A 27,171-nucleotide genomic window follows, 5' to 3' on the forward strand; every position below is an offset into this window, starting at 1 on the left:
AGTGACTAGTTGTGTGCCTCAGGGATCGGTGTTGGGACCACAATTATTTACAATTTAGAGAGATGATTTGGAGTTAGGGACCACGTGTCTGCAGGTACAACAAGTAATTAGGAAGGCAAATGGAATTTTTTCCTTCATTGCTGAAGGGGTTGAGTTTAAAAGCAGAAAGGTAATGTTACAGCTGTACAAGGTGCTGGTGAGGCCACACCTGGAGTACTGTGTGCAGATTTGGTCTCCCTATTTAAGAAAGGATGTACTGGCACTTGAGGGAGTGCAGAGGAGGTTCACCCCGAGGTTGATTCCAGAGTTGAGGGGGTTGGCTTATGAGGAGAGACTGAGTAGACTGGGATTATATTCATTGGAATTCAGAAGAATGAGGGGGAGGGGGGAATCTTATAGAAATGCATAGAACTATGAAGGGAATTGATAAAATAAAAATAGACAGGATGTTTCTACAAGGTAAAAACAATGACTGCAGATGCTGGAAACCAGATTCTGGATCAGTGGTGCTGGAAGAGCACAGCAATTCAGGCAGCATCCGAGATTTTCCTGCTCGTCGGATGCTGCCTGAATTGCCGTGCTCTTCCAGCACCACTGATCCAGGATGTTTCTACAGGTGGGTAAACCGAGAACAAGAGGGCATGGCCTCAAGATGAGAGGAAGCAGGTTTAGAACTGTACTGAGAAGGAACTTCTTCACCCAGAGGGTTGTGAATTGATGGAATTCCTTGCCAGGGAAGCAGTTGATGCTACTTCAGAAATCACTTTTAAAGCTAAGGTAGATACTGCTGTGAAAAATAAAGGAATTAAGGGACATGGTGAGAGGGCGGGTAAGTGGAGCTGAGTCCAAGAAAGGATCAGCCGCGATCTTATTGCGTGGCAGAGCAGGCTCAAAGGGCTGGACGGCCTACTCCTGCTCCTTTTTTGCAAGGTTTTAGAAGGATTCCCGAGGAGGTTAATGTGAATGATCGCAGGGATGAAAGGCTTGTCGTGTGAGGAGCGGTTGATGATTCTGGGTCTGCATTTGATGGAGTTTAGAAGGATGAGGGGAATCTGATTGAAACTTACAGAACACTGATAGGTCTGGACAGAGTGGTCACAAACATGTTTCCACCAGTAGCAGAGACTAGGACCTGAGGGCACAGCCTCAGAGTGAAGGGACAACCCTCTCGAACTGAGATGAGGAATTTCTTCAGCCAGAGGCTAATTAATCTGTGGAATTCATTACCACAGAGGGCTGTGGAGGCCATGTCTTGAATGTATTTAAGAGAGAAACACAGAACCTTGATTATTAACTGCATCAAAGGTTCTGTGGAGAAGGCAGGTTAATGGAGTTGAGGAACATATCAGCCATTATCAAGTAGCAGAGCAGTTGATGGGCCAAATTATCTAATTCTGTTCTGATACCTTTTAGTCAGCTGATAGTTAGATCCACATTAACAGCCAGTTTGGGTGGAACAGATTGCTTGGCCACACCAGAGACTGCATCTGTTCCTGCTGCTCGCTGTGTATTGGAAGGATTGACACCCTGGCAGTTCCTGATGAAGGGCTCCTGCCCGAAAAGTCGTTTTTCCTGCTCCTGAGATGTTGCCTGACCTGCTGTGCATTTCCAGCACCACTCTAATCTTGACTGTAATCTCCAGCAGTCCTCACTTTCACCCTGGCAATTACCTCCTCCTGTGGGTCAAGGCAGTCAGTCGACCTGCTAAGTGCATTCTAAATCATTGAGGGCGAAGAAATGAAACATTTACATTCCAAATGTTTTAATTAAAAATGAATCACTGCTGCTGTTCAATCAGAGATGACCCCCCCCCCCCCACCGATTCTCTGAAAGGATTCGGAAGATTCTGTTCTTTGTCCTGTCACAGGAAGGTTCAGTTTGGGGCCTGCTTGCTGTATTCTCCATGGTAGGGAAGAGATTACTTACGCAGAGTACTCATGAGGGTAGCTGAAACTGCAGCTCCGAAATGTTGCAGCAAAGATGAGGAATGACAGATTGCTGTCAATCCTCACAGTGAAACACAGCGACATGCTCCACATTGACATGCTTTCACCATCTCTGGGAACATCTGTGAGTCTGAAAGACCTGCTGAGTTCCTCCGGCATTCTGCTGTTCATATTTTCCAGCCTCTGCATCCTTTTTATTTAATTTGAGTGATTTTCCCATGGCCTAAGGTACACAAGTTCCAGTGCATCAGCCACTCAGGAAGAGAAGCAAGCCATTCACATCTTCTCCTCCAATTGATTCGATCTTCGTGAATCCCTTTCTTAATTCCACCAACATGTTTTGTCCCAATAAACCCAAGTGTCCGTGAACAAGACAAGTTTGGTAATTTTTCAACTGCTTCTTGAGACCTTGTGGGTCAGATTACCACTGCCCTTTCTTTGAAAGTATGCGTTAAGACGTCAGCTCTTAATCATTCTGATCTTGCCAAGCCCTGGCCCCCATTCAACTTCAACAATGGTGTCTCCAATCCGGTCTAGTTATTTACCACTTGCATTGTAGCTGTGGTCTTGCCTTGAGAAGACTGATGTGGATGTGTTGATGTTGGGACTCGGGTAGACAAAGTCAGAAGTCTCACAAAACCAGGTTACAGCCCGACAGGTTTATTTGAAATCCCAGGCTTTCGGGACACTGCTCCTTCATCAGGTGTTTTTGATAAAGAAGAGCACTCAGACACAGAATTGAAAGGCAGGGAGCTCAAAAGCTCAAAGAATTCTCCTGATATCTGCGTGGGTTTCCTCCCACAGTCCAAAGACGTGCAGGTTAGGGTGAATCGGCCATGCTAATTTGCCCGTAGTGTTAGGTGCATTAGTCAGAGGGAAATGGGACTGGGTGGGTTACTCTTCAGAGGGTCAGTGTGGACTTGGAGGGACGAAGGGCCAGTTTCCACACTGCAGGGAATCTAATCTAATCTCAAAACTGGTGTGAGTGGAATGTGGAAGCCGGGGACAATATTCAACACTCCACTCACAGCAGCATCAGGAGGGATATGGGCCAAGCGCTGGCAAACGGGACAACATCCATTCAGGATATCGGCTCGGCATGGACGGGTTGGACTGAAGGGTCTGTTTCCGTGATGTACGTCTCTGTAACTCCGTGTGGCGAGGGGTGTGAGGGCTACGCCGGAGGACGGGACGGGGACGGAGTAACTCTTTCCGTGAGCCGGCGCCGTGAACCCGAGGAGCAAGTCAACGAATCACACGAGGCCGGGCGAGGACCCAGCGGGTTCGCCCGAGGGACCACAGGCTTTGGGAGGGTGCCCCCCACCCCCATCCCCATCGTCGGGGGAGGGGGCAACGCCACTGAAAAGCCTGTGATCTCAAAAAATGCCAAACCGCCGGGTGATTGTCGTTGCACTTGGTCCACCCCAGTCCAACATCATGAGGAAGCAGTGGCCTCGCGGGATCATGGGGTTGGAGGGGGAGGGGGCGCTGTGAATTTCGGTTGCGCACCCGGAATAGGGCAGCGGTGCGTCCTCGCTTTAAGAGGGAGGCGGGCTGTGATTGGTGGAGAGCTAGGCCCCACCCCACCCCCCCTAAGGGCGGGGACAAGATGGCGGCGAGCTGGTGGAGGAGGCGGCGGCGCCGCCGGAGAAGGAGAAGCTCCGAGTGAGAGAGAGAAACAAAACCGGGAAGGTCAATGGGCGGCCTAGGCAGCCGGCTGGTGTCCGCCGCCCTCCCCTCGGGCGCCTCCAATTGCCAATGCGAGTGCGAGCGGAGGAAGCGCAAACGGCGGCGCGGGGAGGAGGATGGAGACGACGACGACGACGACGACGACGAGAGCGGGAGGCCCGAGGCCTTGGAGGCGGCCGGGCCGCGGAGGTGAGGGGCGCATGCGCAGCGTCTCCCCCGCCCCCGGCGGCGGTTGGTCACGTGGCTCCGCGCGCTGGAGATAGGTCACGTGCCCCTCCGCGGCGTCGAGGGCGGAACTGGGCGCGTGCGCGACGTGGCCGGCTGGGAGTCACGTGACCCGTATAAGCTGAACAGTCCTGGTCCACTTTGTCCCTTGTACCTTTCCAAGCCCAGTGCAGGGAGGTTGCTGCAAACCACAGGACTCTGCACTGAGCATCCCCAGAGCAGGCATTTGTGCACTGGCACCTTGCCTTAAGTGCAGGGAAAGTGGAATTGTAGGAACCTCCCGCCTCTAGTGGTTAGCAGGAACCAAACGGGTAGAAGGGCCTCAGTGCATGCTGCGGGTACCTCCCTAGTACACCTCAATACCCGTTCTCGCCCGTCATTGATATCTTGACTTGCGCCCAGGTCAGAGTGGATTCAGGGTTCCCGGAAATGTGGGTGCCCCTTCCTACCCCATTCCAGGGTCGGTGTGTCACGCTTGGGAATGTTCTGATTGGTTTTGTGTCCTGTATCCTGATGTTAGAGGGGGGTGTCTGGAATAGGTTTCCACGAGTGGATTGGAAATGAAGGATTGTGGGTCTGTGTTTGATGGAGTTCAGAAGGAGTGAGGAGCGATCTGATGGTCGCATTGGGAAGGCTGAAGAGCCTGGATACAGGGCAGATCCAAAAGGTTCTTCCATGCGGAGGAGATGCTGGTATCCAAGGGCACAGTCTCAGAACGAAGGGACAACCTTTCAGAACTGACGTGAGGAGCAATTTCTTCAGCCAGAGGGTAGTGAATCTGTCCAATCATTACAACAGAAGACTGTTAAGGTCAAGTCATGGAGCATTTCTAAAACAGTCATACTTTGGTTCCTGATTTGGTAAAGGGATTATTGGTTAAGGGGAGAAAGCAGGAGACTGAGATTGAGTAACATTTCAGCCATGATTGAATGGGAGAGTAGACTTGATGGGTCAAATGGCCTAATTGGACACTCATACCTTCTGGCCTTAAACCCGTCGTTCAAGAAACAGTGAATGACGCTGAGTGCCAGACAGACTTACAAACATGCAGAGAGGAAGGAGATAGAGTGACCATTGCCAGCCCATTCATGCTCTCAAGAGGAGCCTGATTGCACTTGAAACATGCTCCTTTTTTCTCTCTCTGTGGATGCAGCTGAACTTGTGTTTCTCCAGCACATTGTTTTCATATTCCAGTATTTGCTGTCAGTCCAGGTTCTATTAACAGGGAGGCCATTCTGCCCGTTGAGCCTGCTCTGCCATTCAGTAAGGTCACAGTTGATCAAACTGCAACTTTGAAGCCACATTCCCACCTATCTCCGATAATTTTTCACCCCCTTGCTTGGCAACAATCGATCTGCCTTTGCCTTACAAAGATTTATTGCCTCTTTTCTTGAAGAGGTGAAAAGGCTAAAAGAGTAACTACCCTCGGAGAACAAACAATTTCACTAAACTTAGGGTGTAGGTTTGATATCCAGGCGATTCATTACCTGGCTGGGTAACATCATCAGTGGCAACCTCCAAGTGAAGTGAAGCTGTTGCCTCCTGCTTTCTATTTATATCTAATTATGGCCTAATTTCTGCTCCCATGTCTGAGGGTATCCATTCTCAGTGTTGTGAAATAACTTCTCAACTATTTCTCAATACATTGCTGTTGACCGGTCGTTTACCAATTTACTCTACGACAATCTCCCTGAAATAATTTCTGAAAAAAAAAAGTCTCCCCTCCACACTGCTTAGAGTGATCGGTTATTTTCAGAGTCCCTATAGTGTGCAAGCGGACCATTCAGCCCAGTGAGTCCAAACGGACCTGCAAACAATATCCCACCGGGACTAATTCCTGAACCTATCTCTGTCACCCTGTATTTCCCATGGGTAATCCATCTCGTCTGCACATGGCTGGGCTGTGGGAGGATATGCAAACTCCAGGCAGTCATCTGCGGCTGGAATCAAACCTGGGTGCCTGGTGCTGTCAGGCAGTAGTGCTAACCACCGAGGTTGGTGGGTGTGATGGCCAGACCTATCCTTCTGCAATTTAGACCCAGACCCAGGTGAGGATCCTGTGCTTGAGGTTAAGATAGGTAACCAGTAGCTGAACTGGTGACCATTCAGTGGCAGTGCCAGATTCACTGTAAAGTTCAGGAAGACAGAGTGCTGGATGATCCTTTGGGAAAAGGATGGTCTTTGTATGAGGTACGTGAGAGTCCAGCTGGAGGAAACTAGGTCATGCAGCCTTTTCCCTGGGCAGACTGCTGGTGACCCTGAAAGATTGGAGGCTGCTGCAAGTTTCAGAACAGCAAACTGTGAGGTTTGGAGAAATGCTGAGGACGAGCTGTGGGCATGTAGCCATCAGGTCTGACTCTGAGGGAGCTTGGTCAGTTCACACAGCACTCTGAATAAATCTCAGTCTTCACAGCGTGCTCCACCTTAGTATCCCAGCTGATTAAAGAACCATCCCAAATGTCTACTGCATCACGATTTGTTTTAGTTGTATTATTACAGCAGGCTCCATTCTCTTCTTTTCACAGGAAAAAGTTGAAAAGCACTTCCAAGTATATTTACCAAACTCTCTTCCTCGCTGGGGAAAACAGTGACATCACCATCTGTGCTCTGGGACAGGAATGGCATCTTCACAAGATTTATCTCTGTCAGGTAGGATATGTCCACCTTTACGGGGTGTCCCTGTGTCAGGGGGAGGGCACTGCCCCCTTTACGGGGTGTCCCTGTGTCAGGGGGAGGGCACTGCCCCCTTTACGGGGTGTCCCTGTGTCAGGGGGAGGGCACTGCCCCCTTTACGGGGTGTCCCTGTGTCAGGGGGAGGGCACTGCCCCCTTTACGGGGTGTCCCTGTGTCAGGGGGAGGGCACTGCCCCCTTTACGGGGTGTCCCTGTGTCAGGGGGAGGGCACTGCCCCCTTTACGGGGTGTCCCTGTGTCAGGGGGAGGGCACTGCCCCCTTTACGGGGTGTCCCTGTGTCAGGGGGAGGGCACTGCCCCCTTTACGGGGTGTCCCTGTGTCAGGGGGAGGGCACTGCCCCCTTTACGGGGTGTCCCTGTGTCAGGGGGAGGGCACTGCCCCCTTTACGGGGTGTCCCTGTGTCAGGGGGAGGGCACTGCCCCCTTTACGGGGTGTCCCTGTGTCAGGGGGAGGGCACTGCCCCCTTTACGGGGTGTCCCTGTGTCAGGGGGAGGGCACTGCCCCCTTTACGGGGTGTCCCTGTGTCAGGGGGAGGGCACTGCCCCCTTTACGGGGTGTCCCTGTGTCAGGGGGAGGGCACTGCCCCCTTTACGGGGTGTCCCTGTGTCAGGGGGAGGGCACTGCCCCCTTTACGGGGTGTCCCTGTGTCAGGGGGAGGGCACTGCCCCCTTTACGGGGTGTCCCTGTGTCAGGGGGAGGGCACTGCCCCCTTTACGGGGTGTCCCTGTGTCAGGGGGAGGGCACTGCCCCCTTTACGGGGTGTCCCTGTGTCAGGGGGAGGGCACTGCCCCCTTTACGGGGTGTCCCTGTGTCAGGGGGAGGGCACTGCCCCCTTTACGGGGTGTCCCTGTGTCAGGGGGAGGGCACTGCCCCCTTTACGGGGTGTCCCTGTGTCAGGGGGAGGGCACTGCCCCCTTTACGGGGTGTCCCTGTGTCAGGGGGAGGGCACTGCCCCCTTTACGGGGTGTCCCTGTGTCAGGGGGAGGGCACTGCCCCCTTTACGGGGTGTCCCTGTGTCAGGGGGAGGGCACTGCCCCCTTTACGGGGTGTCCCTGTGTCAGGGGGAGGGCACCGCCCCCTTTACGGGGTGTCCCTGTGTCAGGGGGAGGGCACCGCCCCCTTTACGGGGTGTCCCTGTGTCAGGGGGAGGGCACCGCCCCCTTTACGGGGTGTCCCTGTGTCAGGGGGAGGGCACCGCCCCCTTTACGGGGTGTCCCTGTGTCAGGGGGAGGGCACCGCCCCCTTTACGGGGTGTCCCTGTGTCAGGGAGGGGGAGGGCACCGCCCCCTTTACGGGGTGTCCCTGTGTCAGGGAGGGGGAGGGCACCGCCCCCTTTACGGGGTGTCCCTGTGTCAGGGAGGGGGAGGGCACTGCCCCCTTTACGGGGTGTCCCTGTGTCAGGGAGGGGGCACTGCCCCCTTTACGGGGTGTCCCTGTGTCAGGGGGAGGGCACTGCCCCCTTTACGGGGTGTCCCTGTGTCAGGGAGGGGGAGGGCACTGTCCCCTTTACGGGGTGTCCCTGTGTCAGGGAGGGGGAGGGCACTGCCCCCTTTACGGGGTGTCCCTGTGTCAGGGAGGGGGCACTGCCCCCTTTACGGGGTGTCCCTGCGTCAGGGAGGGGGAGGGCACTGCCCCCTTTACGGGGTGTCCCTGCGTCAGGGAGGGGGAGGGCACTGCCCCCTTTACGGGGTGTCCCTGTGTCAGGGAGAGGGCACTGCCCCCTTTACGGGGTGTCCCTGTGTCAGGGAGGGGGAGGGCACTGCCCCCTTTACGGGGTGTCCCTGTGTCAGGGAGGGGGAGGGCACTGTCCCCTTTACGGGGTGTCCCTGTGTCAGGGAGGGGGAGGGCACTGCCCCCTTTACGGGGTGTCCCTGTGTCAGGGAGGGGGCACTGCCCCCTTTACGGGGTGTCCCTGTGTCAGGGGGAGGGCACTGCCCCCTTTACGGGGTGTCCCTGTGTCAGGGGGAGGGCACTGCCCCCTTTACGGGGTGTCCCTGTGTCAGGGAGGGGGAGGGCACTGCCCCCTTTACGGGGTGTCCCTGTGTCAGGGAGGGGGAGGGCACTGCCCCATTTACGGGGTGTCCCTGTGTCAGAGAGAGAGGGCACTGCCCCCTTTACGGGGTGTCCCTGCGTCAGGGGGAGGGCACTGCCCCCTTTAGGGGGTGTCCTTGTGTCAGGGGGAGGGCACTGCCCCCTTTACGGGGTGTCCTTGTGTCAGGGGGAGGGCACTGCCCCCTTTACGGGGTGTCCTTGTGTCAGGGAGGGGATGCTGGCACCTCACTCTGTCTTGTGGAGAGAATGTTTTGACCTTGTTCTGAACCCCATGCAAACCGCCCCTGGTGAGGAACAAGGAGAAATTTCTGAAAATGGCTGGGCTTCTGTACTCCTTTGTGTTTGCCTGTGACTGAAGATCAAGCTGTTTAGACTGTTGAGGTTTCTGGAGATTCGGGATCGGCAGACTGGATTGCACTGTGAAGTGCAGGTCAAATATGAACCATCATCTTCCTGAGCCTTGAGAGGCAGAATGGTCTGCTCCTTCCCTGTTGACCTGCATTCTTTCCCAGCTTGAAAAGCCTGCAGTATCACAGAGTCATACAACACGGAAATAGACCCTTTAGTCCAGCCAGTCTGTGCTATGTCATAGTCCCAAACTAAACTCTGTCCCACCTGCCTGCGATTGGCCCATATCCCTCCAAACCTTACTCTTTCATGTACCTCGTATTTTCTATTAATTCATGGGGTGAGGGCATTGTTACTTTGGCCAGGTTTTGATGCCCATCCCTAATTACCCAGAGGGCAGTTTGGAGTCACCCACATCGCTGGAGGTCTGGAGTCACATGTAGACCAGACCAGGTAAGGATGGCAGTTTCCTTCCCTCAGTGGCAAGGGTCATTCACCAAAGTGCCTTTTCAAGAGGACCCACAGCCTCCACTTTGTCTGCAAGTTCATTCCACACACAAACCACTCTCTGTTTAAAAAAAATCACAAAGCCCCATCATGACCTTTCAAAATCTTTCTCATCTCGCCTTAAAACTCTTCTGCCGAGTCTTGAAATCCCCCATCCTCGGGAAAAGCCACATGCCATCCACCTTGTGAATGTCTGTCTGTAAGGTCACCCTTCAACCTCCTATTCTCCCATGACAAAAGCCCCAGTCTCTCTAACCTCCCGTTAAACCTCAAACTCTCAATTCCCAGCAATATCCTGGTAAATCTCTCTGAACCCTCTCCAGCTTGACAATATCCTTCCTGTAACAGGGTGACCAGGACTGGACACAGTACTCCAGAAGGGGCCTCACCAACATCCTGTACAATCTCAACATAATCCCCCAACTCTGATACTCTAAGGTCTGAACAATGAAGGCAACTGTGCTAAGTGCTTAGTTAACCACCTTCTCTGTATGTGATGCAGACCTCAGATAATTATGTACCTGAACCCCTGATCTCTCTGCTCAACGACACAGCCCAAGGTCCAACTTTTAATTTTTAGTTTTGTCTTTGTTTGGTTTACCAAAATGTAAAACCTCATATTTATCCAAATTAAACTCCATCTGCCACTCTTCATCATCCCTTTGACCCAATCGATCAAGACCTTTTTATAATCTTAGATAACCACCTTCACTCACCACTATCAACCATGCTTTCAATATTCTCATCGAAATCATTTCTGTAAATGACAAACAAAAGTGGACCTAGCACTGATCCCTGTGGAACACTGCTGATCACAGGTCACCAGTCCAAAAGACAACCCTCTACCATTTACAATAGAATAGAATGGAATAGAAAAGTACAGCACAAAACAGGCCCTTTGGACCACGATGTTGTGCCGAGATTTAATCCTAATGTCAAATATAGTAACTTAACCTTTGCACCCCTCAACTCACTGCTATCCATGTGCAAGTCCAGCAGTCACTTAAATGACCCCAACAACTCTGCTGATAGCTAAGTACTTGACCAATTTCAGATCCATCTCAAACAGAAATTCAGGAAATGAGACTTCATCCTGCCAGTGCTAAAAACACCAACTGGTGAGAGAGAGAGAGAGCAATGTCACAAAAACAGTAAGGATGCAGACAGCAGAAACCAGGAGAGGAGGCAGAGACCAGCATCCAAGAACAACACCAACTGAGAGCTGTGTGATACAAGAGCAGAGGAAGGAATGACAACATAACAGCAGTGTGAGAGAGGAGATCAGCAGGGACTGTCAGAGAGAGAGAAACACTGTGTGTGTGAGAAAGAGGGAGACAAAGCAAGAGTGAGAAATGAGTACAGGGCGAGAAAGAGATATGGAAGGAAATGAGAGAGCAATGAGCAGCAGTGAGGCAGAAAGAGAACAGTACAGAAAGACAAACCTGGCTGGAGTGTATTAGGGAGTGTGGGAAAAGAGGTAATGATTTAAGAAATATTTGGTCATGTTCTTCAGGGAAGGAAATCTGTCATTGCCCAATCTGGCTTCCATGTGACTGCAGACCTCCTGACCTTGAACTGTCTTCTGGGTAATCAGGGCTGAACAAGAAATGTTGGCCCAGCCAGCGACACCCACTCCCCATGACCATGGTTTCAGAAAGGAGAGAGATTACAGCATGAGATCGAAACAGCCACAAGGGCCATGCAGCTTTGATCGGAGAGCCCGGAAGTAACTGAGAGAGGTTCAAACTCAGGGAGTCTGTTCAGTCCCCTAGCCATACTGCCAAGAGGACTTTCTGGGGAGAAGCTGCTCCTGCCTGGTACTGTGTCACTGAGAGACCACACCTGGAGGGCTGAGTATTCAGGAAAGGATGTAATCCCTTCAGAAGCATCAGGGGAGGTTCAGTTGACGGACTGTTACCATGTAAGGGTTTCTTCTGAGGAAAGGCCTGAACATATTGGATTTCTGAAAGATCACAGGATATGTGACTGAAACACTGAAGATCTTAAAGGGCCTGTTCCCCTGGAGAGAGCGATTGAACACAGGGCCATGCTTGAAGAAGAGGAGTGTCCCTTTTAAGGTGGTGAAGAGGAGGAGTGTTTCCTCTCAGAAGGTTGTTGGTTTAGAATTCTCTCTGCCCAGAAAGCAGCCAAGGCTAGGTCCTGAAGTCTCTACAGGGCTGAGTCATTCCTCCTCTGCATTGATGAGGGAGGGGAAAGGTTACCAAAGGGCAGACAATAAAGTGAAGGTCAAAGGGAGATGATCCAGCATCTGATGGTGTGTGGGAGCAGACTCAATGGGCTGAATGGTCTTTGCAGTTCTCCTTCCATCACCTCATTTTTTTCTGCTGGAGGATAGATTGGAATTTCCAACGTGCCACCCCTCTCCCTGTCATGTGGAGCTGATCGGGGCTCGCAGCTGTCTGGCTGTGCTGCCTCACCTGGCTGATCAGCTCTGCTTTGACTGAATAGATTCAGTGCAGTCTTTGCAAACAGCTCGTTTGGATGAATGTGAACTCTGCTGTGAATCTTTGTTAGTGATCAGCCCCTACCTGGGGTTTCCAAGTTAGCTCACAGCCTGCCTGAGCTTCTGTATGGAGGAGGAGTAGGTGAGGTGGGGGGGGGTGTTCGTCAATTCACCTGGAGTTGAAATCCGGGTGAGCAGGAATGCCTCGAGTCTGTGATCAGGGACCGAGAGAAATATTTGTTGCCATTTCGGGAGCTGCTGTTTTTTTTTTTGAACAGTGCAGGAGTTGACAGAATTAGCTCTCTAATTATAAGGGGCCAAGAAATTGCACATTTTGACGAAAAGAGGGAGCAATTAAATGGAGACCATTGATGAGAAGGGGCCAATTACTGTGAGACTGCTGTATAATTTCACATACCACTAGAATCCCTGGGTAACACAGCTAACTTTCTTTTAAAGTGAGAGGGATATCCTTGCAGGGATTTGTGTTTTTGGTTTTAAACATGTTCAGAACCATTCACTCTTGACCAGCCTGGAGAAGCCTCACCTCTGAAGGAGTCTGATGTTCTGGGAAATCAGTGAATTCTTCCACGTGTCACATCACTGCATCCTTCTCCTTTGTTTCCCACAGACCTGAGAGGTTTCACTCAGTCAGGATCAGTCACTCCTCCTTCCGTACCGGGAGAGGCATGAGCCTCACCGTGCTATCACCGTGAGACTCTGAATCCAGAGACCCGGCTTTGAATCCAGTTGTGGCAGGTTTGCAAATTTGAACTCGATTTAAAATCTGGAATTGCCAGTTGAATGGTGACCATAAAACCAGTGTCGATTGTCAGGAAATCCCACCTGGTTCAATCATGTCCTTTCGGGAAGGGAATCTGCCATCCTTAGCTCGCCTGGCCTACATGTGACTCCAGACCCACAGGGGTGTGAAGGAATCACAATTACCCTCTGTGCATTTGGGGATGGGCAGGAAATGCTGGCCCAGCCGGTGATGCGGTCGTTGCTGTTGAGAACTAACAGGCAAGTCCTTTGTTGGCTTGTGGGACTGGAGTTGTCTGAATGCTCAGCCAGTTGACATTAGCCTGCGACTATCAGCAGTTGACCTCAGGGTGAAGCTGTTCAGTGCTGATAGTGTCCACCTTGACCACCACTGAATGTGTGCCACAGGCTGCCCACGTCAAGCATCCCTTTCTTTTGCCCTGTTGACCCTCTGCCTCCTGCGAGATGGAGTAGAGCATTGGGGCCTGGACTCCATTTGACACAGCAAAGAAGCCAAGGGTCAGACCTCACTAAGGGACCAGTTCACGTCAAACCAACCTCTGTTTCCAGCTCTCTCTCCTTCAGTCCTGTGGGTAGGTCACGCTGGACATGAAGTGTTAATTCTGCACTCTCTCCATCGATGCTGCTAGATGCGCTGAGTTTCTGACCACATCGCACTAGCTGTAATTTTGTGTACTGTGGCTTGTCAGCAGCCAGGAAAGGCACCTAACCCGTGAATATTTTTGTTTGTTCTGTATTTTGCAGTCTGGCTACTTTTCAAGTATGTTCAGTGGGTCATGGAAAGAGTCCAACATGAGCTACATCGAACTGGAGATCCCTGACCAGAACATCGACACCGAGGGTACGTTTCTCTGTTTCAATGCTGGATCAAACAGGAACTACCAACACTGATGTGTCATTTGAGAGTGGGTAGGCACAGCAATAGGGGTACAGTTTGCAGTTTACAAACAGTGTCTTCACTCAGGGTTGTCACTGTTTGCATCTGTCTACCCTGGGGGGTTTTGGTGTCCTGATGTGGCTGATAGTTAAGGCTGGATGGCTAAGTTGCTCTGTCAGGAAAGCGAGGGATACAGTGAGCACATGTGAAAGCAGCTTGGAAGGCCAGGTTGAGACACGATGGTTGAGATTGGTGGTGCAGGCTCAGGGGGCTGGACTGTCTGCTCCCACTCATGGGCATTATCATCTTTTGGCAGCAAACTCGTCTTGTCAGGTTTCTCATTTTGTTTGTTCATGAGCCGTGGGAGTCACTGGCTGGGCCAGTATTTATCTCTCGTCCCGAGTTGCCCCTTGTGAAGTGGGAGTGAGTTACCTTCTTGAACTGCTGCAGTCCATGTGTTGTGGGTTGACCCACCATGCCCTTCAGAGGGAGACTTCCAGGATTGTGACCCAGTAACAGTGAAGGAACGGTGATATATTTCTCAATCAGAATGGGGAGGGGCTCAGGGGAACTTGCAGGGTGTGGTGTTCCCATGTATCTGCTGCCTTTGTCCTTCTGGATGGAAGTGGTTGTGGGTCTGAAGGTGCTGCCTGAGGATCTTTGGTGAATTGTTGCAGTGCATCATGGAGATAGTGTATACTGAGTGTAGGTGGTGGAGGGAGTGGATGCTTGTGGATGTGGTGCCAATCAAGAGGGTGCTTTGTCCTGGATGGTGTCAAGCTTCTTGGACCTGCGCTCATCCAGGCAAGTGAGGAGTATTCCATCCCACTCCTGACTTGGGCAGACAATGGGGAGACAGGAGGTGTATTACTCGCTGCAGGATTCCCAGGCTCTGACCTGGTTACAGACCTGAATGAGATCTCCAGACATGCTCCGAAACCCCTTCAGTGCAGATTGACAGTTGAATGATCTCTCTTCGTAAGACAAACCACAATGGCCTAGGACTATTCTGTGACACAAAGGTGGAGGTGTCATGTCTCCCCAAAGCTGGGTTGACGTGGAACACATTCCCAGTGGGTTTCACGCTGCACTTGGTTTTAATTTCCCAGATAAGAGCTGTGTTGATACACACAGCTGAAATAGCCCTTTTAGCGGTGACCAATCGGCATTCAGTAAAATGCAAGAGGTGTATTTATCTGGCACCTGTCACCAGCATTGGGTGACACACACCTCTTTGCAGCCACTGTGGTGTTTTTGAAGTGAAGTCATCGGAGCTGTGGAGCCCATCCTCAGGAAAGTCAGTCGGTGACTAATATCTGCATGACATCCACTGATGTGGAGAAGCCGATGGGCTGCAGCTACCCTGTGGCTTCTGGCTGTGCAGGAAGCTCTCTCTCATGGGCAACTTGGAGGGATTTACAGGGTCGCACTCAGTCATGAACATAACTAAGGGGTCTGTTCGCTCAGTTGGCTGGATGGCTAGTTGACAAAGCAGGGTCATGCCAAAAGCACAGCTTTCCCAAACTCAAAAGATACAGAGCAGCACGGTGATTGTGGTTAGCACTGCTGCTTCACAGCGTGAGGGACCATAGTTCGATTCCATTCTCAGGCTTTTGGTCTGTATGGAGTTTGCACATTCTCCCCGTGTCTGCATGGGTTTCCTCCGGGTGCTCCGGTTTCCTCACAGAGTCAAGATGTGCAGGTTAGGTGGATTGTCCATAGTGTCCAGGGATGTGCAGGCTGGGTGGGTTAGCCATGGGAAATGCAGGGTTACAAGGATACAATAGGGAGTGGTGGGATGTACTTCAGAGGGTCAGTGTGGATTCGATGGGCTGAATGGCCTGCTTCCACACTGTCAGGGTTCTATAATGCTGAGCTGAGAGCCCCTGAGTCCACAGAAGGGATGTGACGCACTGTACCACATGGTCTCGTGCCACAGTTCCTCTGACTGAGCAGCTGTCTGTCTGCCCTGCACTGGGAGCTTCAGCTGGGATTCTGTTCTCCAGGCTTTGCCTTGTGATTTTTTCCAATTCCCAGGTGTGAGCACAAGCTGACAAACTTCAAACAGCTCAAGCTGTCTCTTCCTCTCATGGTTTTTGTTTTGAAGTGAAAAGCTTCAAGGTGCCCTGAATAATTGACAGGGGCTGTTTGGCTGGCTGTGTCTCAGAAAGCTGCAGATAGTCCACATCCGAGGCTTCAACTTGCTGCTCTCTCTCTCTCTCAGAGCGAGAGAGACTGCTGGTGCTTCAGGGTGAACACGCAATAGACAGACATTGTAGTTATTCTGGTGCAGCTATTTAAGGACCCCTTGAACAGGTCAAATTGTCTTGAAACCTGCGGGGATGCTTCATGAAGGGAACAAAGCCTGCATTTTCTGCCTACGCTTCAGAGAATAGCTTTCAAATGACTTCCTTTTTTATTTCCACCCTTTCCAGGGTGTAAGAGAACTGAGACTGCGGGAGAGTGAGCCCCTGGCTGCCCTCAGTGCTGTGGAGGAGCTTCAGTTTGGACACCATTGACCCTGAAAGGCTCCGAACCTGACTCCCTGGCAGACCACTTTCCCAGACAGGGTGGTGAGGATATGGAAATGGCTGCCTGAGTTGGTGGTCGAGGCAGAGACACCATTTGATAAGATGGTGACTGGCCTGAGTTTTGTGGGCCACCTTTCAGATTGGTTGTATTCATGTGTTTCAAGAGAGTTTGCTGGTACATGGGGAGGGGTCATGGGTAGGAGACAAACACATGTTAGGCTGCATTGTGTAAATCAAACCCAACTTCACCAAGAGTATCACTCTGGTTTCACACTTCATGTCGGCTTGGCATCAAAATTCCATCAGGAGTGTTGGATGTCACAGTTTCTTGACCTCCCTTTGGACTATTTCCTGAGTGGCTTTTGAACTCTGACCCCTGTTATTTTGGAAATAGCTCTGTGAAAGCTTGTGACATGAGAGACAGTGTAGTGGGCATTCTCGTCCTGACCTGACAGCCTGGTTATCCGCCGCTGCTATTCCCATGGTTAAGCAGGTGCTAAAGCATCAAGCTGCCAAAATGCAAATTACAGTTTAAGAGCATGCTTGGAATCCAGTGAGTCAAGAGCATTTTAACTTTTTTTTGTTTTAATGGGTTGCTTAGGTGTGCAGCACAGGGCCTCAGAGGATTCTTAAGTGTGTGACTATATTGATGTCGGCTTACTGTTAGTTTGGGAACTGGAGAAAGCTCTTTAGCCACTTGAGCTTGCTTCAAGGTTTAATTCAATTAGTGCTGTCGTTTGCTTTGGTTCTTGTTGTGATTCTAAGTTGCCTATCCCTCAACACCCTGCCATGACATCAGTGCCTTCAGTGTTTCTTATTTCCAGGAAAAGACACCAGGCCATGATGAGAAAGCTGCTTCCAACTGTCACTCTGAAGTAGTTGTTGTGTTTTGAATGTTCTTCCCATTTCCCGAATGAGATTGGGTGTGAGAGGTTGGTGGCCTCGGGGTGGTGAGGACAGTATGTTGCTGATGGCTATGGGGCTTCCCCCTGCCCCAAGCTTGATGTTGAGTGGTGCCCTTGAAGCTGAGTGATCACCCGCAGGGAGTGAGCCTCGCTGTGAATATCGCGTTCTGAAGAAGTGTGTGAAACATTCACTCTGTTCCTCTCTGCACAGACACTGTCAGAGCTGCTGAGTTTCTCCAGCATGCTGTGTTTGTTTCACATGTTCGGTATTCTGCCTTCAGTTTCCCGGCACAGTTGGGTTTGCTGTATACAGCCTTACAAATTCATTGAACATTTGCAACATATTGAGCAAGTCATCAGTTAACCTGTTAAATGCGAGGTAGCACAAGCCAAGTTTATACAAATGTTCCTCCTGATTTAATCCATTCAAGCTGCAAACACACCCTCTGGTGACTCTGCATTCTATTACTCACTCTCCAACTATTACATTACCCAACAGTGAAGAACTGAAATCGAACATTGGATTCTGACCATCCAATCATAGAGCTGTACAGCATGGAAACAACCCCTTTTAGTCCATCCCATCCACGCTCACCAGAAATCTAAAATTACTCTCATCCCATTTGGCCCGTATTCCTCACATACCCATCCAGATGCCTTTTAAATGTTGCAATTGTACCAGCCTCCACCACTTCCTCTGGCAGCTCATTGCATACATGCACCACCCTCAGTGTGAAACATTTGTCCCCTTAGGTCCCTTCTAAATCTTTCCCATCTTGAACCCATGCCTTCTAGTTTCATACTCCCCAACTCCAGGAAAAAGAAACCTTGTCTATTTATCTTATCCATGCCCATTGTGATTTTGTAAACCTCTGTAAGGTCACCCCCCAGCCTCCAACGCTCCAGGGAAAACAGCCCCAGCCTGTACCGCCTCTCCCCATAGCTCAAACCCTCCAACCCTGGCAACTTCCTTGTAAATCCTTTCTGGACCCTTTTTTGAGTTGGACAACATCCTTCCTATATCAAGGAGACCAGAATTGCACACAGTATTTTGATAGTGGCCTAACCAATGTCCTGTACAGCTGCAACATGACCTCCCAACTCCTGTACTCAGTATGCTGACCAATAAAGGAAAGCATACCAAGACCACCTTCACTATCCTATCTACCTGCAACTCCACTTTCAAGGAGCTCTGAACCTGCACTCTAAGGTCTCTTTGTTCAGCAACACTCCCTTGGACCTCACCATGAAGTGTGTAAATCCTGCTCTGATTTGTCTTTCCAAACTTCAGCACTTCATGTTGATCGAAATTATATTCCATCTGCCACTCCTCAGCCCATTGTGAAGTAACCTTCTTCGCTATCCATGACACCACCAACCTTGGGGTAACTAGTTTTCATTTTTCTCGTTGCAGTTTAGCAGAGCTCTCCAGATGATTGAGGGAATATTTCCCAGCTGTGCTGTTGGGAAAGCTTTGGGCAGCCAGTTGATGTTCACAACCTGCCTGATTTCACTTCACGTCGAAGCTTGTGAGGAGCAGTCTTGGGTGGGTGTGGAACAGGAGCTGGTTCTGATGTCTCAGCCACAGGCTCCAATTGGAATTATTCTCCTCTGATTGCAACACAAGCATGTGATTGCATTCTTGAGATTACTCACTGGGAATGAGCAGCTTTTTGTTAACTTCCTCATCTTACAAATAAGACCCACAAGGAGAGAATTAGGTGCAAATTATTGCATTGTCAGATAGGAAAATGAGTGAAGATATAAATTTAGTCAAAATGATTTATTTGCAATTCAATTTTGTACCGTTCTGCACATGAGCATCCAGTTGGATTTTGTGTTTCATAGCTACAGGCTAATTCATTATGCTTTGTCTCAATTTATCAGAATGTGAGCAATACTTCCTTTGAAAGATGACAAGCATTCATATTTTATTCACCTATTATTCTGGAATCAAATGTAAATTTCCAAACTTGCTGATGACCTTACACTTGCTGTCTCATGGAAGAACAGAGTGCAACTTCTTCTGGTTTGCAACTGAAGTGACATTTCACTTCCTGGATTGAGAAATAAAAAAGGTCTTTCTCTGTTCATGTCCTTTTTAAAATCCACTGGATTTGAAGTGATTTCTATTAAAAGATGAACATGCAGCAGGAGTAAGCGACCTGATCTGTCAGGGTTAGCTCCACCATTTTGAATGATCATTCTCTTCAAAGTTACTCTCCACTTGCTCCCCATCGGTTTTCTCATCGTTGGAGGCTTGTCACGTGATCTCATGTAAAACCATCCATCACTGACACAACACATGGCACAACTCTTTTGCAAGTGTTGGAATAAAGTTTGGAGCTGCATTTTGCCGCCTTATGGATAGTTACACTACATGCCAACTCACAACAAGGCCATCCACATCCCTTTGGAGACATGCACTTCACAATCTCTTGTCATGTCCGAAAGATAGTCGTTTCTTTTCTGGGGTTTTTTCGAGCAAACTGAACCTGTCACATTGGTCCCACTTGACATTTATCTTCCATCTGCCATGTTGCAGCATGTTCATTTAGCCTGTCCCAGTCATCATGAAACCACCTCCTAGTCTCCCCACAATTTCCTCTTGCCCACGGTGGTGGTGCCAGGGAGTTGGAGATATTGGGGTGGTCCTGCTGACTCAGTGATGAGTAGAGATGGTGAATAGCTGGGGTCCAAGCACTGAGCCTTGTGGGACACCACCAGGAGCAGCCGACCATCCTGACAATGATCTGTTCATTGCTTCTCCCTGCTTTGTGTTTTCACTCATTCTCAATCTGTACTTGTATATCACCGCCCCCCCCCCCACCCCAATCCCATGGGCTTTAAATCTCTGATGTGCCACATTGTTAAAAGTCTTCTGGACATCCAAATATAACAAGACTTCCATTGGTTCCCTTTGATCTGTGGTCCACGTGACATCCTCAACCAAAAACCTCCCAACAGGTTGGTCAAATATCATTTTCCCCTCCACGAGCCCACATTGACTCTGCCTAATTTGACCAGGCTTTTCAAAATGTCCGATTAATAACTCCTTTACAATGGATTATCACACATCATTCGGACAGACATCAGATAATGGTCTGCAGTTTGTCATTCTCCATCGCTTCTTAAATAGCGTGACAACTTTTGCTGCTTTCAATTTTACAGGAACCTTTCCAGAATTCATAAAATTAGAAAGGTAATCACCAATTCATACACGGTTCTTCCCTCCACCTCCTGTGAATACTGTGGGGTACAGCTCCTCTGATCCAGCGCATTCGTTAATCTTTGTTCCAGTTGACTTGTCAACCACTACCTCTTGAGTAATACCAGCTTCATTCAGTTGCTCAGTTTAATTCACCTCTTAGCTATCGAAAGTTTGTGTGAGGTGTTCTGTGTGAAGAGAGGAAACAAAAGAATTGTTTTGCTTCTGTCATTTTCTCCATCAAAAAAAGTCCACATTTACCCCCTGGAAATCGTTTCTTTTAACACAGCTGAGGGAGGCCTGTCAGGACTGGAGGAGGTTCCAGAGATTGTGATGGATGTAGGGGCTGGGGGACGATACAGAGATAGTGAGAAGTGTAGGGACTAGATCAGGTGAGAGAAAGAGGGAGGGATGGGGGTCGGGGCTGGAGGAGGTTAGAGATAGGGGATATGTAAGGCTAGAGAGAAACCTGAACACAGAACAAGTTTAAAACTCATCAGTTTGGTAACCAGTGTATCTCAGTGTGCACTGTCAGTGATATTTAAGTGACATTGATTGTGAATTCAGGCCCTTGTTCTCAATGAATTCCACTTCACTGTTTGGGAGCTTTGACACACTCCAGTGATCTGTGTGTGTGATTATTGAGCTCTCTGCTCCTTCCCTCTGCCAAAGGAGAGTGTAGTCAGACTCTACATGGTACACACAAGAGAGGAACAAAGAATAGATGGAGCAGAGAACTCTTGCTCTGGTTCAACATCACCTTCACCCCCTAACATGACACTTGATCCTTTGGAGAAGTCAATGACCCAAACCTTGAGTCAGTGAGCAGGCTGTTAGTGAGCCAGCGGAACTTGATCATATCGTTAATTACCCTTTCCATTCCTTCATTGACCATGGAGAGTGGACTTGATGGGGGGGGGTGCTAATTGGCCAGGGAGGATTTGTCCTGTTCTTTTGGTGCAGGACATGCATTGTTGTGTAGATGCCCATGTTGTAACTGTACTGGAAGAGCTTGGCTCAGGGGAGCAGCAAGTTCAGGAGCACAAGCCTTCAGGACTGTTGGTGGAATATTGTCATGAACCTTTGCCTTTACAGTATCCAGTGCCTCCAGCCGTTCCTTGATATCACGTGGAGTCAATCAAATTGGTTGAGCAGCGGTGCGTATGTAATCCTGTTGGTATCTTCACCAGGTTGCTATTCCGTCTGAAAGTCTGCCAGGTGCTGCTCCTGGCATGTCCAGCTGCACACTCTGTTGAACCAGCGTTGATGCCCTAGTTTGACAGTAATGGTTGACTGGAGGGATTGGCTGGGCCAGGCCATGAGGTTACAGATTGTACTGGAGTACAGTTCTGCTGCTGTTGATGACCCATAGTGCCTCATGGATGCCCAGTCTTGAGTTGCTAACTCTATTTGAAGTCTGTCTCATTTAGCATGGTGGTAGTGCCACACGATGCGATGGGGGGTATTCTCAGTGTGAGGGTGGAATCTTGTCTCCACAAGCTCTGGTTGGTGGTTGTTCTTACCAATATGGTCCTGGACAGATGCATCTACAGCTGGCAGATTGTTAAGGATGTGGTCAGGTGTGTTTTTCCCTCTTGTTGGTTACCTCACCACCTGCCCAGACCCCGGAGCTATGTCCAGCTTGATCAGTAATACTGCTGCTGAGCCCGTCATGGAGATGGAGATGGAAATGCATCACCCCACCCCCGAGAGGCGTGCTGATTGATCAGCTGATGGGAGTGAGTGGGGGGTGTGAGGACGATGCAGCAAATCTTCCCGGGTTGGAATGAGGTACCGTTCTCACTGCACTCCCCCTGCAGCCACAACATGATGATCAAATGACCTGGGACTGCTTCAGGAAGACCACATGGGAGCTCACTGAAGCTTCCACCCCAGCTGACTCCACCTCATCCATCTTCACATGGACCAAGCAACACATTCAGGCAGTTGTAAGCTCTGCTCTTTCCGATCACGAATCAACAAGCAGGTTTTCCTATTCTGTTTGATGGCACAAGCTTTCAGGAAATATCTCTGTATTCCCCCGTGCTCACTGAAGTCCCTTCACAGTGGTATTTTGTTTTCTCTTCTCGCACATTTGTGATTTATAATCTGAGTATTTGTACTGTTGCTTTTTCTTCCCAGGCAGTTGAGGATTTTATTTTCTGGTCTATTTGCTTTTCTTTCCCCGCTGCCCACTGAATCCCTGCAGTGTGGAAGCAGGCCATTTGGCACAGCGAGTTCACACTGACTCTCTGAAGAGCATCCCACTCCTTCTCATTTCCCCTCATCCCAGTTCCAATCTTCCAGCTCAGCACTGTCCCCATGACTTGTCCAACCTGCCTATCTTCTTTTCCACCTATCGGCTCCACCCTTTCTCCCCCCCCCCCCCCACCCCCGACCTCCATCCCCTTCACCACTCACCTATTGTACTGTATGCTACTTTCTCCTCACCTCCACCCTCGTCTCATTTATCTCTCCACCCTTCAGGCTCTGCCTGTATTCCTGATGAAAGGCTTTTGCCCAAAACGTCGATTTTCCTGCTCCTCAGATGCTATCTGAACTGCTGCGCTTTTCCAGCAACACTCTAATCTAGACTCTGGTTTCCAGCATCTGCAGTCCTTGTTTTTACCATGTCCCTGTGACCCTGCATTTCCGATTGCTAACCCACCTATCCTCCACATCCCTGGAATTTAGCTTGGCCAATCCCTCTAACCTGGACATCTTTGGACAGCAAATAGACAACAAATGGCTGGAATCTGAACTGAAAACAGGCAATGCTGGGAACACTGAACAGGCCAGTGCAGAGAGAGAGCGAGACAAAGTGTGTGTGGAGAGGCGAGCACCCTGAGCACAGCTCTGCTTTCATCCAGTGTCCCATAACCTTAAGCTTTGATCCTGTGCTTTGAGACCTCCAGTCATTGAATCTCTTCTGCCCTACACTGTGTCAATGACCTGCCCTTGTGTTTTGGACTCCACCTTGCCTGTTCCTGACTTTACACAGGAACGTCATTACCCAAATTTTGGATTACCGGCAACATCGCAAGGTCCCAATGCTTGGCTAAACTGTGTTATCCAGCATTCGATTATACGAACAAAATACTCCCCGCTTGTGTCGTTCGGATAATTGAGGTTCCTCTGTACTCAACTCTGCTAAGGGATTAGCCAGCTGTGAACACTGCAGATGCTGGAGATCAGAGTCAAAAAGGGGTGGTGCTGGATAAGCACAGCAGGTCGGACAGCATCTGAGGAGCAGGAGAATCGATGTTTCAAACATTGTCATCAGGACTGTTGAGGGTGGGGGGAGGGGGTGGATCACAAGGGGGCTGATTCAATTGGCAGAACTGGTTCTCACCTTCAATAATTTCTCCTTTGAATCCTCCCACTTCCTCCAAACCAAAGGGGTAGCCATAAGCACCTGCATGGGCCCTAGCTTTGCCTGTCTCTTCATTGGGTACACGGAACAGGCCATCTTCCGAAGCTACACTGGCAGCACTCCCAACCTTTGTCTCCGTTACATTAATAAATCTATTGGTGCCACCTCGTGCCCCTGCAAGAAGTTCAGCAGTTCATCAACTTCACAAACACCTTCCATCCTGAACTCTAGTTCACCTGGGCCATCTGAGACACCTCTCTCCCCTTCCTGGACCTCTCCATCTTTATTTTTGGCAACCAACTCAACACAGACATCGACTTCAAACCCACTGTCTCCCACAGCTGCCTGGACGACACCACCACCTACCCTGCCTCTGGAAGAATTGCTGTCCCTTACTCCGAATTCCTGCGCCTCCACCGCATCTGCTCCAAGGAGGGGTAATTCCACTCCACAACAAGGACAGAACTTCCTGGTTCTCCCCTTCCACCTCACCAACCTGCGGATACAACATATCATCCTCCACCATTTCCATCGCCTATAAACAGACCCCACCACCAGAGAGATATTTCCCTCCCCACCCCTGTCAGCATTCTGCAGAGACCATTCCCTCCGCCACTCCCTCATTAGGTCCACGCACCCTACCAACCCACCCTCCACTCCCGGCACTTCCTGCCAAGAGGTGTAAAACCTGCATCCACATCTTTCCCCTCCTTCACCTCTATCCATTGCTCCAAAAGATCCTTCCTTGTCTGGCAGAGATTTACCTGCACATCCAAACATCTCATCTACTGTGTCTGTTGCTCTTCATGTTTCTCCTGTGCATCGGGGAGACAGGACAGTGATTCACGGAATGTTTTGGAGAACAAGAAACCCCACCACCCTATGGCCGAATACTTTGATTTCTCCCACTCTGCCAAGGACATGCAGGTCCTGGGCCTCTTCCATTGCCAAACCCTTACTACCCAACGCCAGGAGGAAGAATGCCTCATCTTCCAACCCCATGGCATCAGTATGGATTCCACCAATTACCTCATTCCCCCTCTCCCTCCCACCTCCCGCCCCCACCACCTGATCTCACATCCAACCTCTAACTAAGCACCGCCCTCTTCATCTAGCTATCCATCTTCCTTCCCACCTATCAACTCCACCCTCCCTTCTGGTCTATCACTCCCCCACCCCCTTCACCTCCATCTACCTAGTACATTCCCAGTTGCTTTCCACCCCCTCCCCCAGCCCCACTACCCTCCCATTTCCCTCTCAGCCCCCTTGGCTCTTGCCCGAAACATTGACTCTGTTGCTCCTCGGGTGCTGTCTGACCTGCTGTGCTTTCCCAGCACCACAGTTTCTGAGTGTGTCATGGGTTTGTGGAGCTGCACCTTGCCTATACACATGGTGCTGCCAGACCGCCTGCGTTTATCCAGCACATTCTGTGGGCAGTGACTTGGAAAGGGGAAGGTGGTGTCTTCCAGCGCAGGAGGTTGAGTTCCTCACCCCCAGATGTATCGAGCACCGTGGCACTGTGGCGACACTTTGAAGGGTTCTTCATTGGCATAGAAGCACTTTGGGTCATCCAGGGGATGCGACAGGTGTTAGTGCAATTCACATTGTTGCCTTGCTATTTCCTGGACTGGATATAGTTGGGTGCAGGCAGAGAGTGAGGTTTCCCCAAACTGCAGCCTGAGGCCCCGTCACTGCCTGGAGGCCCTGTCAGGATTGGCACTCAGTAGCAGAGTTGCTGTTTACTCTGAGCGGTTTCTGCCCTGTTTGAATCTCATGTGTTTGGAGAGATTGTTTGTTTTGGTAAATCCCAGCACAGGGATCTGTAGGGTGCTGCAACTTGAGAAAGGTGGAAGGAAGCAAGCATCATTTTGAGTTGTCAATGGGCCCTGAAGGATTGCAACCCCACTTGGGTGACCAGTTCCAGTGTCAGTGGTTCGCTTCCTGCTAACCTAACGGATTTTTGTTTGCTTTTCATCTTGGATGCTTCAACAATTACCCTGCAGCACTGCAGACCTATTTACTGTGTCTGCTCATGCCCTGTTCTTTGTCTGCGGTCTGTACTGTTGAGCATTTCCCAGCTGTATTGGTCAGTCAGACAAGGACAAGTGAGAGCTGGCCAAATGTTGGTCCACCCAGAGATTAACTCCAGCATTTTCTCAACACTCCACCCCCATGAACATCACAGAGTTGGGGTGGAAGCAGACACTGCAGGGCAGTACCTTGGTCTGAGTGGGAACTAGGAACAGCCTGGGAAGGAGCTTTCCATTTTTACCTCCAATGCTTCTCCTGGTTGAGGGTAGAGGGAAAGCCTTGCCCCTTGAGCTCATTCTCAGGCAGAGCCCATGATCCATTATTGACTGATTGAAATGAAGGTGGTCTGGGAATGGTAGGATGGGTGGTGTGCTCCATCTGCCACCTGTAGCACAGTATCACTGCAAGAGTGTGTTTTGGGTTCTGAGCTGACATCCGAGACAGAGACACAGCAGGGAAATCAGCAAAGGGAGAAGGTATATGGGCCCTTCCATCCAGTAACTGGCTGGGACAGGAGGATAGCACTGTTGACACAGATGCAGAGATGATGGCTCGAATGGTCTCCTCATCTTCCACCACCACACTCTGGCACTGCAGTCATGTTCCTGGTGGGGTGGGCAGGAACGTAACTTTCCTGGCAGAACAGAGCAGAACAGTATGTAATGTTACCTCTCCAGCATGATAGCTGAAGGCCATTTCGGCAAACTGGAGATGTTCTGGGAGTGGTAGCTTATACATGACCCAGGACTGAATGAACCAATCACCTCAGGCTAAAGAAGTTCTCTCCCCCCTCCTCCCTCTCTCACTCTCGTGCTGTTTCTCTCTTTAGTAAGTTGCATCCTGGGGGGGGGGTTGCTGACCATGAGTAACACACCACCTGACTCTGCAAAGACTCGATGCCATCTATAAGGCACAAGACAGGAGTGTGATGGAAATCTCTCCACATCCTATAACACACAAGATGCTTGGCACCATCCAGGACAAAGCAGTCACTTGATTGGTACCTCGTCCACAAACATCCACTCCCTCCACCACCGACGCTCTGTGTCTCTACAAGATACACTGCAGTAATTCACCAAAGATCCTCAGACAGCATCTTCCAAACCCACGTCCACTTCCAACTGGAAGGACAAGGGCAGCAGATACATGGAGACACCACCCCCTGCAAGTCCACCTCCAAGCCATTCCCCATCCTGACTTGGAAATATATCGCCATTCCTTCAGTGTCGCTGGGTCAAAATCCTGGGAATTCCCTCCCAAGGGCATTGTGGGTCTACCTACAGCACATGAACTGCAGCGGTTCAAGAAGGCAGCTCACCCCCACCTTCTCAAGGGGGGTAACTAGGGACATGGTAATAAATATGGGCCCAGCCAGTGATTCCCACATCTCATGAGTGAATTATGAAAAAGTTCCAAATTTAAAAACAAGATGACAAAGGAAATGATCTCTCGCTTACTACCAGAGGGACAGGGTCAGACAACAAAGAGCCCAAAGGCGGTGGACAAAGACAGGTTTTGGTTAGTGGTTCTTGTCACTTG

The 27,171-nt window shown here is 50.3% G+C and overlaps 1 protein-coding gene across 3 annotated transcripts in view; it reads left to right on the forward strand.

Moving 5' to 3' along the window:
- The first annotated feature begins 3,485 nt into the window (after positions 1-3,485).
- Positions 3,486-27,171, forward strand: part of gmcl1 (germ cell-less, spermatogenesis associated) — a 69,746-nt gene continuing 46,060 nt past the window's right edge. The window contains exons 1-3 of one of the 3 annotated variants that reach the window (XM_087984395.1): positions 3,486-3,824; positions 6,386-6,509; positions 13,452-13,548. In XM_087984395.1, coding sequence (XP_087840521.1) covers positions 3,643-3,824; positions 6,386-6,509; positions 13,452-13,548 — 403 coding nt within the window. In that variant the 5' untranslated portion in view covers positions 3,486-3,642. The remainder of the gene's footprint in view (positions 3,825-6,385; positions 6,510-13,451; positions 13,549-27,171) is intronic. The other 2 variants (XM_087984394.1, XM_087984393.1) reach the window with 2 other exon arrangements.

Source organism: Chiloscyllium plagiosum, unplaced genomic scaffold, assembly GCF_037043375.1.
Source record: "Chiloscyllium plagiosum isolate Xiang-an unplaced genomic scaffold, Cpla_swu_hap1 HiC_scaffold_48, whole genome shotgun sequence".
Lineage (NCBI taxonomy): Eukaryota > Metazoa > Chordata > Chondrichthyes > Orectolobiformes > Hemiscylliidae > Chiloscyllium > Chiloscyllium plagiosum.